We start from the raw sequence: 13,751 nt of genomic DNA on the forward strand, positions 1-13,751 counted from the left end.
ATGACCTTAAATTCATTTGTGTAATCTCTGAAAAACTTGATTTTTTAAAGGGATTTTTGATAAAATTTTCCATAACATCGAATTTTACGATACACTTTGCGATAATTAAAATTCTTGAAATTAGGTATTTTATGAAAGTTAGAGATTGTAAAAAAGTGAATTATACAATATTAAATTAAGTTCGGTGGTTAAGAGAGCCCAAAACCCAACTTGTAGGTTTTAAGAGGTACCGTGAAAAGCACAGGCCAATATCATAGTGACCTGTGCCGACCAATCGAGATTATATTCAGCGCGCAATCAACGCAGAGAAAAGTAACCATGACGACCATCCAAGATCTTGGATTAAGTTCAAAGTTGATATTTTATTCCTGTCGTTAAAAACACAACTTTAAAAGTCATCAATGCTTTGTAAAAAGAATCAGTGATAGAGAATCATAACATAAAGTCTGTCTATTATTTCGATTCAATTAAAGTGACATTTCCATAATTAAAAGTTTAGTAATTACTGTTATACATTTGGGGATCATGTAAAAGATTTCTTTCGAAAGAAACTCATTTCAATTACACTTGGAGGTTTCTGGGGAATTCGTAAATAGTAAACTGCATACTGATACAATCTGCTAGACATTAATATGGTAATATTTGCTCTTCATCGTTGATTCTTTCTACAGTGATTAGATTGACACATGCAGGATAAAATTTCTATTATTGGTCTTCAGAGGTTAATATATTCTTTGAAAACTTAACCTATGATACTCAGGGTAGTTTTAAGGGGTATCCACTGGTAGCTTTGCAGCATCAAAGAGACACAAAATACTCTCACTTACAAAAACCTCTTCGCCAGGTGTGCCAAAAGTTCTCGATATCAGGATAATATTGACAGCCATTTTTATAGATCTGCACCCAGTAGGTACTGTAGTCAGCACACACTGGATAACCAGTGCAGTGATGGTGTAAACGGCCCGTTCGGTGGTCGTAGTTAAACAAAGCGGCCCGATGCGTTGTACAGATATTCCAATCGGTTTCTACTTTCAAGCTGTACGAATCATGAACAAAATCACAAGTTACTACTGAAGGCACCAAACACTTATTTTGATCATTGTTGGTGATAATTGTCAAGGAGGTCCATCCTGTATCATAGTGGTCAACTCCTAGAAATAAAAATACGACAAAGATATTTTAGTGTCTTTATGAAAGAATTCCAAAGTAAAAGTTAATCTGAAAATATTTTTGTTGCATTTTTCCCTTTGACTTCCAGTCAGTTCTTTTCGGCTGGTTTGTTTTGCTTTTCCTCCCGTCGCTTACACAGTCCCCCAAAAGTCAACGCGGTCATATTTCTAGACTAGAGAAATATAAAATATCGCAAATATTTCGATGTTCTCGACCCATCAAAATGTTTATATTTTTTTGGGTCGGCAATAACAGTGTTTATTCACATATTGGGTCATTCCATTTTATATTTATACAAGGAGTGGATGAATATTTCATTTGAAGCAACCATTTTCTTAGTCATTTCTTATATTTTGAGTCAGGTATTTTTTTAATTTGTTGTTGGGTTTTTTCAAAATTGAGCCTCATTCTCATGCAAAATTGTTCTAATAAAAAAGTGTGTATTCTATATTTTCCGTAAAATTGCTTTCTTTGGAAAAGCAAAAATGATAAGGCGAAAACTGTGAAATTCATTTTGTTGGCATGTTGAAACCATGCCAGTGTTATTAGGCTATTTCACTTGGGAATGGTTTATACATACAGTAGACTCTCTCGAATTCGATTTTCAAGGGAATAAGAACTTAATTCGAATTACAGAAAATATTTTAAACGATTTTCGGGGGTCAAATATTTTAGTTCGAATTACAGAGAGATTCGAATAATAGAGGTTCGATTTAGAGAGAGTTGACTGTAATCAGATTGGATCAATCGGATATAAAATAAAATACCTTCAGCGTCTACATATTCGTCTTTCGTGTTTCGGTCATCAGCAACTAACTCGCAAACCCAGGGTTGATTATTCTTGTCCACATTGATGGATTTGCATGAAGTATCATATACGCATGCGTCTGCACAATCGAATAATTCGTTCACTTCGAATGTTTTGTAAGCTGTTGTTGCAATACGTTTGTTCTTTTTGCGAAGTGAAAAGATTCCTGAAATTTGAACATTTCGAAAATGGTATGATAGTTATGGATTGGTAAGTTCTCTGGTGGAACTTAATAGAGCAACGATACTATCTACTCAGAAATTCCATGGTCCCACTATGTCTCATCCGATTTCTTCCGATTATGTTATTATGTCTTTCACGTAAAATTCTGAAAGTCTAAAATGCTTTAAAACAAATCTTTTGCGGCTGAAATATTTTTTTCTGATTCAATAGTGGGATATCAGATATATCTACAATACCGGCCATAGTATTTGAGAAAAAAGGGAAATTCCCACGAAATCTTATAGCCACAATCGATTTGGAAGCACTCTAACTTAAGTTGGAAGGTTTAACTCTGATATTTAACATAAACTTAGAATCTGAGGATCCAAAATTCCAAGAAGGGTCTAATAGGGCTCAGAATATGGCCTGGAAACCCAACCCAAATTGAAATATTCGATTAAATTTAACAAATAGCACAAAAGCCATTTTCTTGCCCGAACTTTAAAATGCTAAAAACGAGGAATTAACCAAAATTCTCAATATATTTTGACCGATATTGTAGATTCATAGCCTTCCGTATTGATACTAGATTGTATACGGGATACATCTAACCAAACTAAAAGGATTTCAAATGTTTGATTCAGTTGACTCTCTTTAATTCGATTTTCAAGGGACTGAAAACTTTCTCCAAACTAGAGAATGATTCGAGTTACGGAGAGCAATTTAAACCACTTTCCAGCTGAGGGGACCAATAATTTAGTTTAAATTACAAAAAGATTCGTATAAATAGAAGTTCGAATTAGAGATAGTTGACTGCACTTCAGATGCAGATGGAATATATATATGATGGAGAATCGTTTGATACCTTCATTTGTGTCTGGTAGACGAATAATATTGTGCGTCGAAATTGTCTTGATCAGAATTGCAACGGCACAAGCAAGGTAGAAATAACAAGATAATTGCTTCTTCATGGTTCAGTCTTACTTATTTTTCCTAAATTGCTTCCATTTTGAAATTTTCTTCTTGAAAAACTTTTTAATACCGTAAACTGAAATTCATCTCTATCAACATCTCTCTTGACAATAAATAAATAAATTCAGAATTGAGGAACACTTGAAGAAAGTTTTAAGGACAGTCCATAAATAATATATGAATAAAATGCGAAAAAATATTTAAATTTTATGAGTATTTTAAATGGTGCTAAAAATATCTTAACTCTAGAATATTCATAAACTCATTCATTATAGAATCCAAACAGAACAAGCGATATTTCAACATTCTTTAAATTTTGACCTGAGAGGTTCAAAGCTCGTAAAAATCTTTCCCCTTTAGCCACAAAAAAGCAGAAAATATATTCACTCTCAAAATGAAAAACGAAAAAAAAAAATATATTGCAGAAGCACTTGAGACTACCCTTTGGTTTTCAGGATGCTGTTTTGATGCCTCATTCAAAGGGACATTAAAGTACTGATGAAATTTGTAAACAAACCGTATGCAGCGGGATACAAAATCAAAACAAATGTCACATGTCAAAATAAAAAATAAAAACAAATATGGCTGATTTTGATTGTTTCAATTGTTTTACAAGTTTGAATTGGGCTTTTCCAGCAAAAAATCGTGCACCCCCTGATGAGGAGGTCCATTTCCGTTCCAAGGGGGTAAGGTTTGAAATGCAGTGAAATTCCATAAGGGTAGACGAAAATCCGTCAAAAATAAGCGGAATTCCAAGGGGGTAATGATTGAAAATTTGTAAAAATTCGGAATTCCAGAGGGGTATGATCCTAAAATTGCCTGGAATTCCAAGGGGGTAGGTCACAAAAGGTTGGACCTCCTCAACAGGGGGTGCACGGTTTCTTTCTGGAAAAGCCCATTGGACACGTGACTTTAATTGTTCTTTTTAATGACACGTGGTTCGCGCAATGTTTACATTTTACTACTTTTATGTCCCTTTAAAGGTTTTATTTTTACATAAGTGTTTCCGTTTCATATCAGACACGTATTTCATATCAGGACAGTGTCTTGCTATTATTATATTATGCTGATATAAGCAAATTTTTTTTCTTTTCCTCTTTCTGACCAATCTTGCTCCACGTCCGTGGCAATCTAATGTGAAAAAGCTTGAAGATTAAAATTGATGAGTAAGCAAACGATATCACTCTTATCAGAGATTTGGGAAAAGAGGATAAGAAACGCCGCTGCCGCTCGCTGTTTTCCTATTCTTTCCCTTTGAATTCGGCACCCTTTGAAGAAGCAAGGCTGTAGAATAGTTGAGCAAGAAGGAAGGTCGAAACAAAATGGCGTTACGTACAGGTTAACCAATGTTCAAGAAAGAAGTCCTTGAATAAAGCTTTCCAGTGGAGTTCTTTGTGAAAAAGAGACTGGGGAGTGAAACTTTGATCTTCTGGGGGTTTCCCCTGAGAAAATCGAGGAAAATCATTCTATATTCTGGGAGTAAAGATGGCGGACATGAGGCATGCTTGAAATTTTGAAAACTTGGGACCAATTTCTTTCTGGCTTGTATTGCTCTGAATGAATTTTTTGTGTTGCAGACATAATTTTTATGGGTAGTAGGAAGGTTGATTGTGACCACCTATGCCTTAGTTTTCCATGGCACTCTCTAGAACTTCTCGGCATTTTGATTTAAGATGGGCAATATCGGTTGATAATGTTGTTGTTTTTTTCAACTTTTAGATGAAAAAAATTGTGTAATCTTAGAAAAACTTCCTCCATGGTAATGGAATTGAGATTCAGTAAGTATACTTGATTTCCTCTGTGGTACTTTTAGCTTTATCTAGGGAAAGCATTGACTTTTCGGTTGGAAATTTCAAGTTTCGACAACAAAAACATTGCAAAGTTCAAATAACTTTAACTTGTGATATATATAAAGTCTGACTATTGATTGGCCATGATTTTGGCCCGTCAGTGGATTGACTCACAAGGCTTTGGCAATTTTTCAGCCAAAACATAATTTCATCGGTGGACTTTACAGTCTGTGTTAGGGTAATTCATACAGATTGCTTACAAAAAAGCCCTAGTTTTACAGTAGATTTTCATTTTATATATTTTCAGGCTAGTTATCGTCATTTTCTCTATGAAATACTGTTTATAACAACACTTCCCAGAAAAACCAGCCCACAGAAAGTTAAGTATTGGCCATCCAAGCACTGGTACAATGAAACAAAGATTGACTCAGGATGACTCAACATTTTTGCATTTTGACCTTCACGTTAAGGCATAAGGGAAAAGTATGCTAAAAGGGGAAATTAAACCTGCAGAAACTATATTACGTGCATTATTTAGCTTGAACAAAACAGAATAGAATGGAGTAATATATAAATATATGCAATGGATGTTGATATTTTGTAAATGTTTTCTGGACAACCGTGGATATGAACAGTTAAACCTGGTTGAGCACCGCCTACATATCCTTTGAAATTGGATATATACTTGGAAAATGTTCTCTGGAAAAAGTGGATTACCATACACGTATTATGTAAATTTGATTAGTCTGGAGAATATTTTTCGAATCTGCATTTATTTGGATGTTTGTTTTGTATCCATGTTGTCCCTGGAAATATGGTCCAAACAAGTCGTCAGAGCCAGGGAACACGTGGGCCAAATTTACCAAATGTAAACAGACTAGCAGACTAGAAGACCTCAAAAGTGCTTCTTTTTAAATTCTACAATATTCTACCTGGACACATATTTTCACTTGTTATATACTGTAACAAGTTTTTCTGAGCACAATCATTATTTTGCCAATATTTTTTCCACATGTAAATGTATTTAATTTTTTAGCAATGAATTACACATGTAATTGGATTTAGTCCTCTATGGGGCATATTAATATAATTTTCTAGTCCAGCTTTCAAGTTATACAATCTGAATCAGTACTAATTAAAAATCAGTTGTAAGGTTTTGGTCTTTTTTTATAGTCTTCTCAATTTTATTTCAAGTTAAGTAATGAATGATACTGATTTTTTTCATGCAATACGTCTTTATTTTCCCAGGTGTTATGAATGAAGGTGAATCATAAAAAAACCTTTTTGGGTTTAATCTTTTTTAGAAAAATTTCAAATTATAATACACTTTTATTATACTGTTTTATTTGCTAGATAGATATATCATGATATCAGGGGAAATCCCTATATGGAGCTGTTTTGTATAACTATTGTATTTTTTTCAATAATGTTTTTGGATTATTTTATGCTTTATTGTTTCGAGTTCATATAAAGCTCTTAAAAGAAAGATTTCATGATATTTGTGATCTTCTAGCATTGATATCATGGATTATCATCGCTTCTTTTTTCTTTCTTTCTTTTGAGCTCTATTTTTGTCCTGTTTCCAATTTGTTCTAATACCCAACATCACTACCCGGCTGAAGAGGCCTCCATGATATTGTTTCTGAGAAACTCTAGTCCAAGAAATAACAAAAAAATATCCTAGTTTTACAAGCTTATCATTTTTGGTTTTATAATGTGAATTTCAATTCTTTTAGCTACAGTATGTATAAATTGATGCGATCATTCTATAAGGAAAATATTTTGGTCAAAGCTGGGAAATTCTCCCCTTCAAGCACAACGACGTAGGCTTGAGAAACACTGCGTTCAAAGTGAAAAGTGCTTATAAAAAATATCAAAATCCGCGATTAAAAAAAAAATTATTTCACTTTCGATATCAATCACGGCTGCCATTTTTTGTTTGTACTTCTAGTCTTGTGCGCATAACGAATCAAGCGCTCTGATTGGTCCAAAATAAAAACAATCGATCGGCCGCAGACATTTCAATAGAAACAAAAGATTCTACAGCCTAGCTTCAAATAGATGAATAGCGCATTTCTTATCCTCTTTTCCCAAATCTCTGCTCTTATTTAAAAAGAAAACCTTTAAGCAAATTAATATAAAAAGGGTTTCTCCCGCTCCAGGCGGCAATATCTGGCAAAGAGCTTCTAACGTCACTCTACATCGTGATAAAGCTAAATAGAAGGGGGTTCTGTTACAGGTTAAAGATACTTTCCCTGCCGGTGTCGAAATGTAAACAGTGCTTTAAAATTGAATCAACATTTTTATGCAATTTTTTTAGAACTAATTAGGGTCAGAAATAAGAACAATCCTGAGGTCAAATTAGTAAAAAAAATATCTAAAGAATCTGTGCCAAAGAAAAAAGTACAGCGAGTTTTGTCACAAATCAGCTGGTTCTTATAAAAAAAGGTTTTTTTCTATATATAGCTCTTTTTAATTAACATACGAAGAATATAAAAAAGGGAACGCCCTGTGGGCACAATAAATCAAGCATCTCTGACATTTAAATATAATCGCCTTGAGTAATATAGGAACAGCCGAGCCTCGACAAAAATTCACTGTTTCTTATAATAGAGTTGACGTCTAAATGAGACAGATCAATGTTTGAAATTAATCTCATTTTCACTGGAAAGCGAAAGTCGAAACAAAACGTGAATTGGATTAATTCTAAGATGTGATATTGATTTGATTGGACTTAATCAAAGTACTATTACTTTCGATAGCAATTACACTCATTTTCATAAATTATAATAATAGTCCTCCTTAATCTAACTTGTCTAAAGAACAATTTTGGAGATGATGAATGAGGTCGACAAGTTTTTGGTATGAAGAAAGAATGTTTGTGTTTTGCAGATTGGCTTCTGCTATGGGCCTGCTTATGATGCTGGATGGGTGCGATCAAGGTATAGATAATTATACTTTGTAGCCCCACCAGCTACAAGTTGTTTTTTCATTAAAAAAAACATAAGGCTTTGATGACTAAAAAGGTCTTTAAGGTCTTTAAGGTCTTTTTAATACCCAAATGAAGGTATAGATTTTTTATCGAACCATATCAACCATGGATAAGCCTTCCCTGATAAATGACCATAAATGCACTTTTATTCTGGAAGAATTTTTTCTCCTTTGTCTCTTTAGCTCGGATTTTTGAATATGCTGCCCCACGAGGTCAAAAGCCATGGACAGAAGACGAATGGCTAGGTCTTAACTGTTTGGTGGATGGGAACATACACTCGAAGGAGGATCCTTTTGCATCTCCTAACTGCTGGATAGGCTGGAACAAGAAGAATGTCACAAAACCATATGTTAAATTGAGATTTGGCAATATATACAATATCACTGACATTCTGTTAAGGACCTATATCAACACTGGGGAAATATCACCGCTTGGAAATGTCATCGTAAGAACTTCACCAAATGCATATTTATACTACTTCAGGAGTTATACGGACACAAATGTAACGATCCAACGCTTCTGTCTACGGGGAAGACTTTTTAAGGATGTAGAGTCTCATCGAGTTGTGGATATTGTACTTCATGTAGGTGGGCTTGTGGTAGAATCAATGGAAATCGAGATGGAATATTCTGTTGGAGATGTGATTTTCTTGAGACAACTCACTGCTTTTGAAGGTTCATTCCATTCAAACCATTTTTCTTTAAAATATACATTTTTCTTATAAACAACATCAATTTTCGGGTCAGGGCTGAAGTTACTTAACATTCTAGCTCATTTTCAGAAAAATTTATATTGACCACCACTGATATGCCGATATCTGACCTCGGCTCGAGGACAAGTTAAGTCTCAAACTAGCCATACAAAAAAGGTTGAATAAGTCCTATAAGCGTTTCTTAAACATTTTAAATAGTCAAAATCATTTTTTTAAAGATGGCACGATGCCGCCATCGACAGACTTTGTGAATATCCTTCCAACACAAAGCAATTGTACAATCCATTCATTGGGTGAGTGTCTTTTGTCTCTCAAACGCCTTTTACTGCTTTGAAAAGGTCTCTTTGTTCTAAATCCAAGGTCCCTGATTGTTTTGAGGATCTATAATGAGGCCCCCCAGCGGACCTGATTCACACAATCACACAAATTTTTTCCCCCCCAAATTCACGCATTCACGCAATATTTTTTCGCAATTCCCGCAATTTTTGTTCACGCAAAGCTTTCCAATTCACGCATTCACGCATATTTTTTTTTATTTTCATGCATTCACGCAAGTGAAAATACCCATTCACGCATTCACGCAAACCGATGGGGGCCTATAATCCAATTTGAGTTGGCAAGGTATTTCAGAGTAGATTTTTTCCATTTTTCAGGTGCTCTTTCTTCATCAAACTCTAAACTAATCATGTATGGTTGCGTTGCTGCCACTTCGGCTATCTTATTGATTGTTGCTGCTGGAATGCTTTGGAAAAGGTAGTTTACATATTAACTAAAGTTATTATCAAAATATACATATTAGTCTGTCTCAGTATGATCTACAGCAAAGATATAGAAATTGAATTAAATAGCGGCTTTGTGCTTGTTCAAAAGACATTCAAGAGTAGAATATTACCAAAGGTAAAAAGTTTGGAAAATGAAGGAATTTAACACAAAAAATGTGGGGGGAGCCAATATAAGATCTCCCTTAGGCCCCTCCCCTCCGAAGGCCCTGCCCCAAAAGCGCCAAATTTCTTTTTATCCAAACATAGACTTATTTTATCAATGGATGCGCAACTTGAAACGGAACTACAGAAAATCTTGAAAGTGAAGCCAATAAGAGCTATTCAAAGAATACTGTCTATTTTTTGAGAAAATCTGACTAATTCTTGTCATCTTTTTTGGTGTGATTAGCCTCTAGCTCACTTTCTGAATTGGTGGATGTAAACTTATCTTCTGTAAGGATACCTACTTCCCTAACTTGGTACTTTCAGGCATGTTTTACCCCCAGGTGGTGTCAAATAAAGATTTTGGTTTTGGTAGAATGATACTGTGTGTAGTGAAAATATCAGGAGAATTTACAACAAAAACACACGTTACCCTGTTTATGAATTAGATTTACCAGTGGTGTCGGCAAATAAACTTGGGGGGGGGCACTGGGTTTGCGGACTGACGGTATGTGCGGGCCAAAAATTGTCTTTTAAAATTGCACCCTTACAGTGCAGCAAAAATCAGTGAAAATCATACCCTCAGATTTTCCCCCAAATTTTCGATCCGTTTCGTGCAAAAAATGGTCCAAATTCTAGCATTTTTGGTCAAAATATCTAGATTTTTCAAGAATTTTCTGAAATTTCTACCCTTACAGTGCATCTCTAGTTTTTCCGACCCTTACAGTGTAAGTAAGTAAGTAAGTAAGTAATGAATTTATTTGTCTAAATAAGCGAGACGAGCGACCACACTCATAGACATAAAGCTAAACTAAGGAGGTGGCCGCACGCTACTGTTACAAGAAAAAATAGTTTCTAAGATCTTACTAGGATACATTGAAAATAAATTTTTTATAAAATAGCAATAAAGAAATGAAAAATTCAGAACGAAACTCGAAAATCGTAAAAATTAAGTATATGAAGAGAGGAAATATAATCTTGTTAAATCTTTGAGACGATCCAATGTTAGTGTAGAGATGTCGTCATAGGCTAGGTATTTTTGTATTTCGTTCCAAATCGAAATAGATTGGTATAAAATTGAGTAATTACCATAAGTCACTGTAGTTACTTCAGGAATTTTTAAAAGACCAGACTTACAACGAATTACATTATGACGGTCAGTATCATTTAGACGCCTATATTCAAGACTTTGCAGAAGAGGAAGAGGTAGCTTGTGATTTTAATGTGCATAATGTGCATATTTTAATAGTGCATTTTAAACATATTGGAAAAGGTACCCTTAGAACCCGCACATATCCGTCGGTCCTTTTTCCCAGCTGCCCCCCCCCCCCCGGGTAAACTTTAGGCGTACAAACTTTCGTGAGCAGAAACTTTTGCAAGGACTTTTGCGAAATTCACGACATTTACTTTCGTTCGCGAATCAAGATGTAAAATTGAGAATTTTTACATGGAAAAATGGTTTAGGGGGACAAATACTTCTTGGATTGGCTCGAAACATTTGTCCTTTGACTTATTAGTCTTTTAGCAGGCTAAAAAGTGCCATAAAACATTTTATTCAAAGTTTTAAGTTTTACAGAAATCCTATTTTGTCAAGAATTTTTCGCGAGCATAAACTTTCGCGAATAGCCCTTCCTAGAATTTTTAAAGACTTTTCGCGAAAAAGGTAAAAAATTCGCGAAAGTTTCTGCTCGCGAAAGTTTGTACGCCTAAAGTATGCTCAAAACTTTTATAAAATGAGATAGAAAGGCTTTCTTACATTTTAGCTATAAAATATCATGTGTAATTGTTATTATGGAATATAATGACTAAAAAATAAAAAATGATGTTATAATCATGATGTTTGGTAAAAGCTTCATTGCTAACTCAACTGTGTTGTACAATTCCAACCTGAAGTCTGCAAGGCAATCAAATTTCAAAATAATTGCTTAGTGTATAATCTGCTTGTATAATCCAATGAGGTTAGATTGGAAAGGTTAAAAGGTTAAAAGGTTGAAATGCAAGAGATGTGACCAATTTCAATAGCTATGAAGCTAAACTTGGATCAAAATTTTAATTGTTTTGTCATGGTATTTATCGTTTTATGGTATTTTACTTTCTGTGTTGCAGAATTTTCTCTTTTTCGTTATATTCCATCATTTTACATTGTATGACCACTTTTGGGAAGGTTTCAAGAGAATCCAATCATTTTTCATTTTAACGTCCCCTATAGCATGCCCATAGTAAGCGATATATTAGACGATGCTATCGTCCGCCGTTAGAGGGTCAGTAAACGCGGGAAAATTATATGCACAAAGTCAGGACGTCAGGGCGGTTTACGGGAAAAAAGTGACGCTAGAGTTTGGAACAAATGCTGTAAACACCTCCGCCACTGTTTACTCCGCCCCCGGGCTATTAACCACCGTTTTCAAATTCATCCCTTTTGTAGTGATCTTGTGTAGATAGGATCGATAGGATCGTCTAGCGATATATATAATCATAGGAAGTATAAAGGTCCGCGAATCAGACTTATATCAACATCTACTTAATATCGTATTCATACAGGCGACGGGCAAGCAAGATAAAAAGAAAACCGTCAACGGTTCGGTGGAATACACATGTGTACGAGGAAGTACAAAATGCAGGAGCACGAGAAGACTTTACAGAACAACCATCGGAAAATTACACGCCATTGCAGATTGAACACTATGAGCAACCTTATCTCAGTCTCGTCACACACGATCATGTAACCGTCAAGCCACAAGTTGACTCTACCACGACGATTGATGGATACACAGCTCTGCAACAGCATCAATCAGAATATCCATATCTTGATTTAACAAATCAACCAAAAGTAACAAAGGAGATAACGCTTCAAGAGAAAAGAGCAAAAATTACCAGAGATAATTCTAGTGTTGACGAACCAGGGAACAAAGTAGACAACAACAACAATCACGACGAAAAACAACAATCAAAATCACAGTATGAAGACAATGAAAGCGTAATCAATGAAACAAAGCCATCGTATGATTACAATCAAATGAAAGTGAATGAAGAAAAGACAATAACACCTTATGCAACAGGCGAGTCCATTTTCTTTCTGAATATGACGTTCTTTTCTTTATTACCGAGTTTATGTATGTGTGTGTTTTTCTGTAACAGGGACGGTTTGGTTCTAATTTGCCTACATCCTGACTGACTGACTGACTGACTGACTGACTGACTGACTGACTGACTGACTGACTGACTGACTGACTGACTGAGGACGACGGTAAATTAGCACACTTTTAGAGCCACTTTTACCGTCCTGGATTTTGCGAGTTATTCTACATCGCTTCACTCCCTTTACCGTCCTCAAAAGTGCAAATACATAAATTTGCTATTTAGAAGCATGAGTCTACACTCAAACCAAATTACTCTATGCTTAAAAATAATGATTACATAAGAATTAAGTCACTTGTTACCATTCTCCTACGAAATTCTATCAAAGAGACACTCCTCTCAAACCTCTAAGCTGATTGAACGTCCAATAATGAACGACTAGTTATACTCTTTGTGAGAACAATGAAGCTCAGAGAAGCCAAAAATAAGTGCAATTTAAAAAGTTGGGTAAAAGGCCGAAAGTAATTTTTGCCCGAAAAATAAGAATAGGAGATGAACAATTTTAGGCTCAAAATGCCAAAATAGTAAGAACAAAAATTTACTGATTCTTATAAAAAAGGGTGCATCTTTAATATTGTTTTTTTTTCTAGTGCAATGTGACGACCTGACTGACAGCCTACCCATCGTGCAATTCGTTGCACCGAAATACTTAACCGACGAAAAGTAAAATCAGACACAGCCCTCAAACAAAGCTGACAATATTCTTTTGCATTGTCCTTCTAATACTACACGTTTTTTATAAGAATAAACTATATAAGAACACAAGGCTTCCGTTGCCAAAATGTTAAGAACAAGTTAAGATTGTAAGGCTTTGTGGGCTCTAAAACGCCTGTTTTCTTAGGAAAATGAACAAAAATACTCAAATAATGCTGAAAATAAGAGCATGTTAAAAACATATTTAGGCTTCAAACCCTAAAGTTAAGAACACCTAAATGCTTCCAAATTTTTGGATGTTCTTATAAAAAAAACGTGTATGAATAATATCAATTGGAAGGGTACAATTAATTTAACTCCGCCTTTTTGGTCAATCAAATGCATGCGATTTTATAAGTAGACTGTTCAAAAGATTTAATGACCAAATGGA

At 34.8% G+C, this 13,751-nt stretch overlaps 1 protein-coding gene across 1 annotated transcript; it reads left to right on the forward strand.

Moving 5' to 3' along the window:
- The first annotated feature begins 8,830 nt into the window (after positions 1-8,830).
- On the forward strand, positions 8,831-13,522 carry LOC136807309 (uncharacterized). The gene is made up of 4 exons (XM_067063918.1): positions 8,831-8,899; positions 9,260-9,359; positions 12,071-12,588; positions 13,258-13,522. The coding sequence occupies exons 1-4, from the start codon at positions 8,833-8,835 to the stop codon at positions 13,332-13,334; spliced, it is 762 nt and encodes a 253-aa protein (XP_066920019.1). The 5' UTR covers positions 8,831-8,832; the 3' UTR covers positions 13,335-13,522.
- The last annotated feature ends 229 nt before the right edge of the window (positions 13,523-13,751 follow it).

Source organism: Clytia hemisphaerica, unplaced genomic scaffold (genome assembly GCF_902728285.1).
Source record: "Clytia hemisphaerica strain Z4C2 unplaced genomic scaffold, Clytia hemisphaerica genome assembly, whole genome shotgun sequence".
Lineage (NCBI taxonomy): Eukaryota > Metazoa > Cnidaria > Hydrozoa > Leptothecata > Clytiidae > Clytia > Clytia hemisphaerica.

What these genes read in the sequence shown, in the direction of transcription:
- LOC136807309 (XM_067063918.1), top strand. Translation starts at nt 8,833, where the DNA reads ATGCCGCCATCGACAGACTTTGTGAATATCCTTCCAACACAAAGCAAT. An exon ending in TTGTACAATCCATTCATTGG is followed by an intron (nt 8,900 to 9,259) that starts GTGAGTGTCTTT and finishes TCCATTTTTCAG; the next exon opens with GTGCTCTTTCTTCATCAAAC. An exon ending in AATAACACCTTATGCAACAG is followed by an intron (nt 12,589 to 13,257) that starts GCGAGTCCATTT and finishes TTTTTTTTCTAG; the next exon opens with TGCAATGTGACGACCTGACT.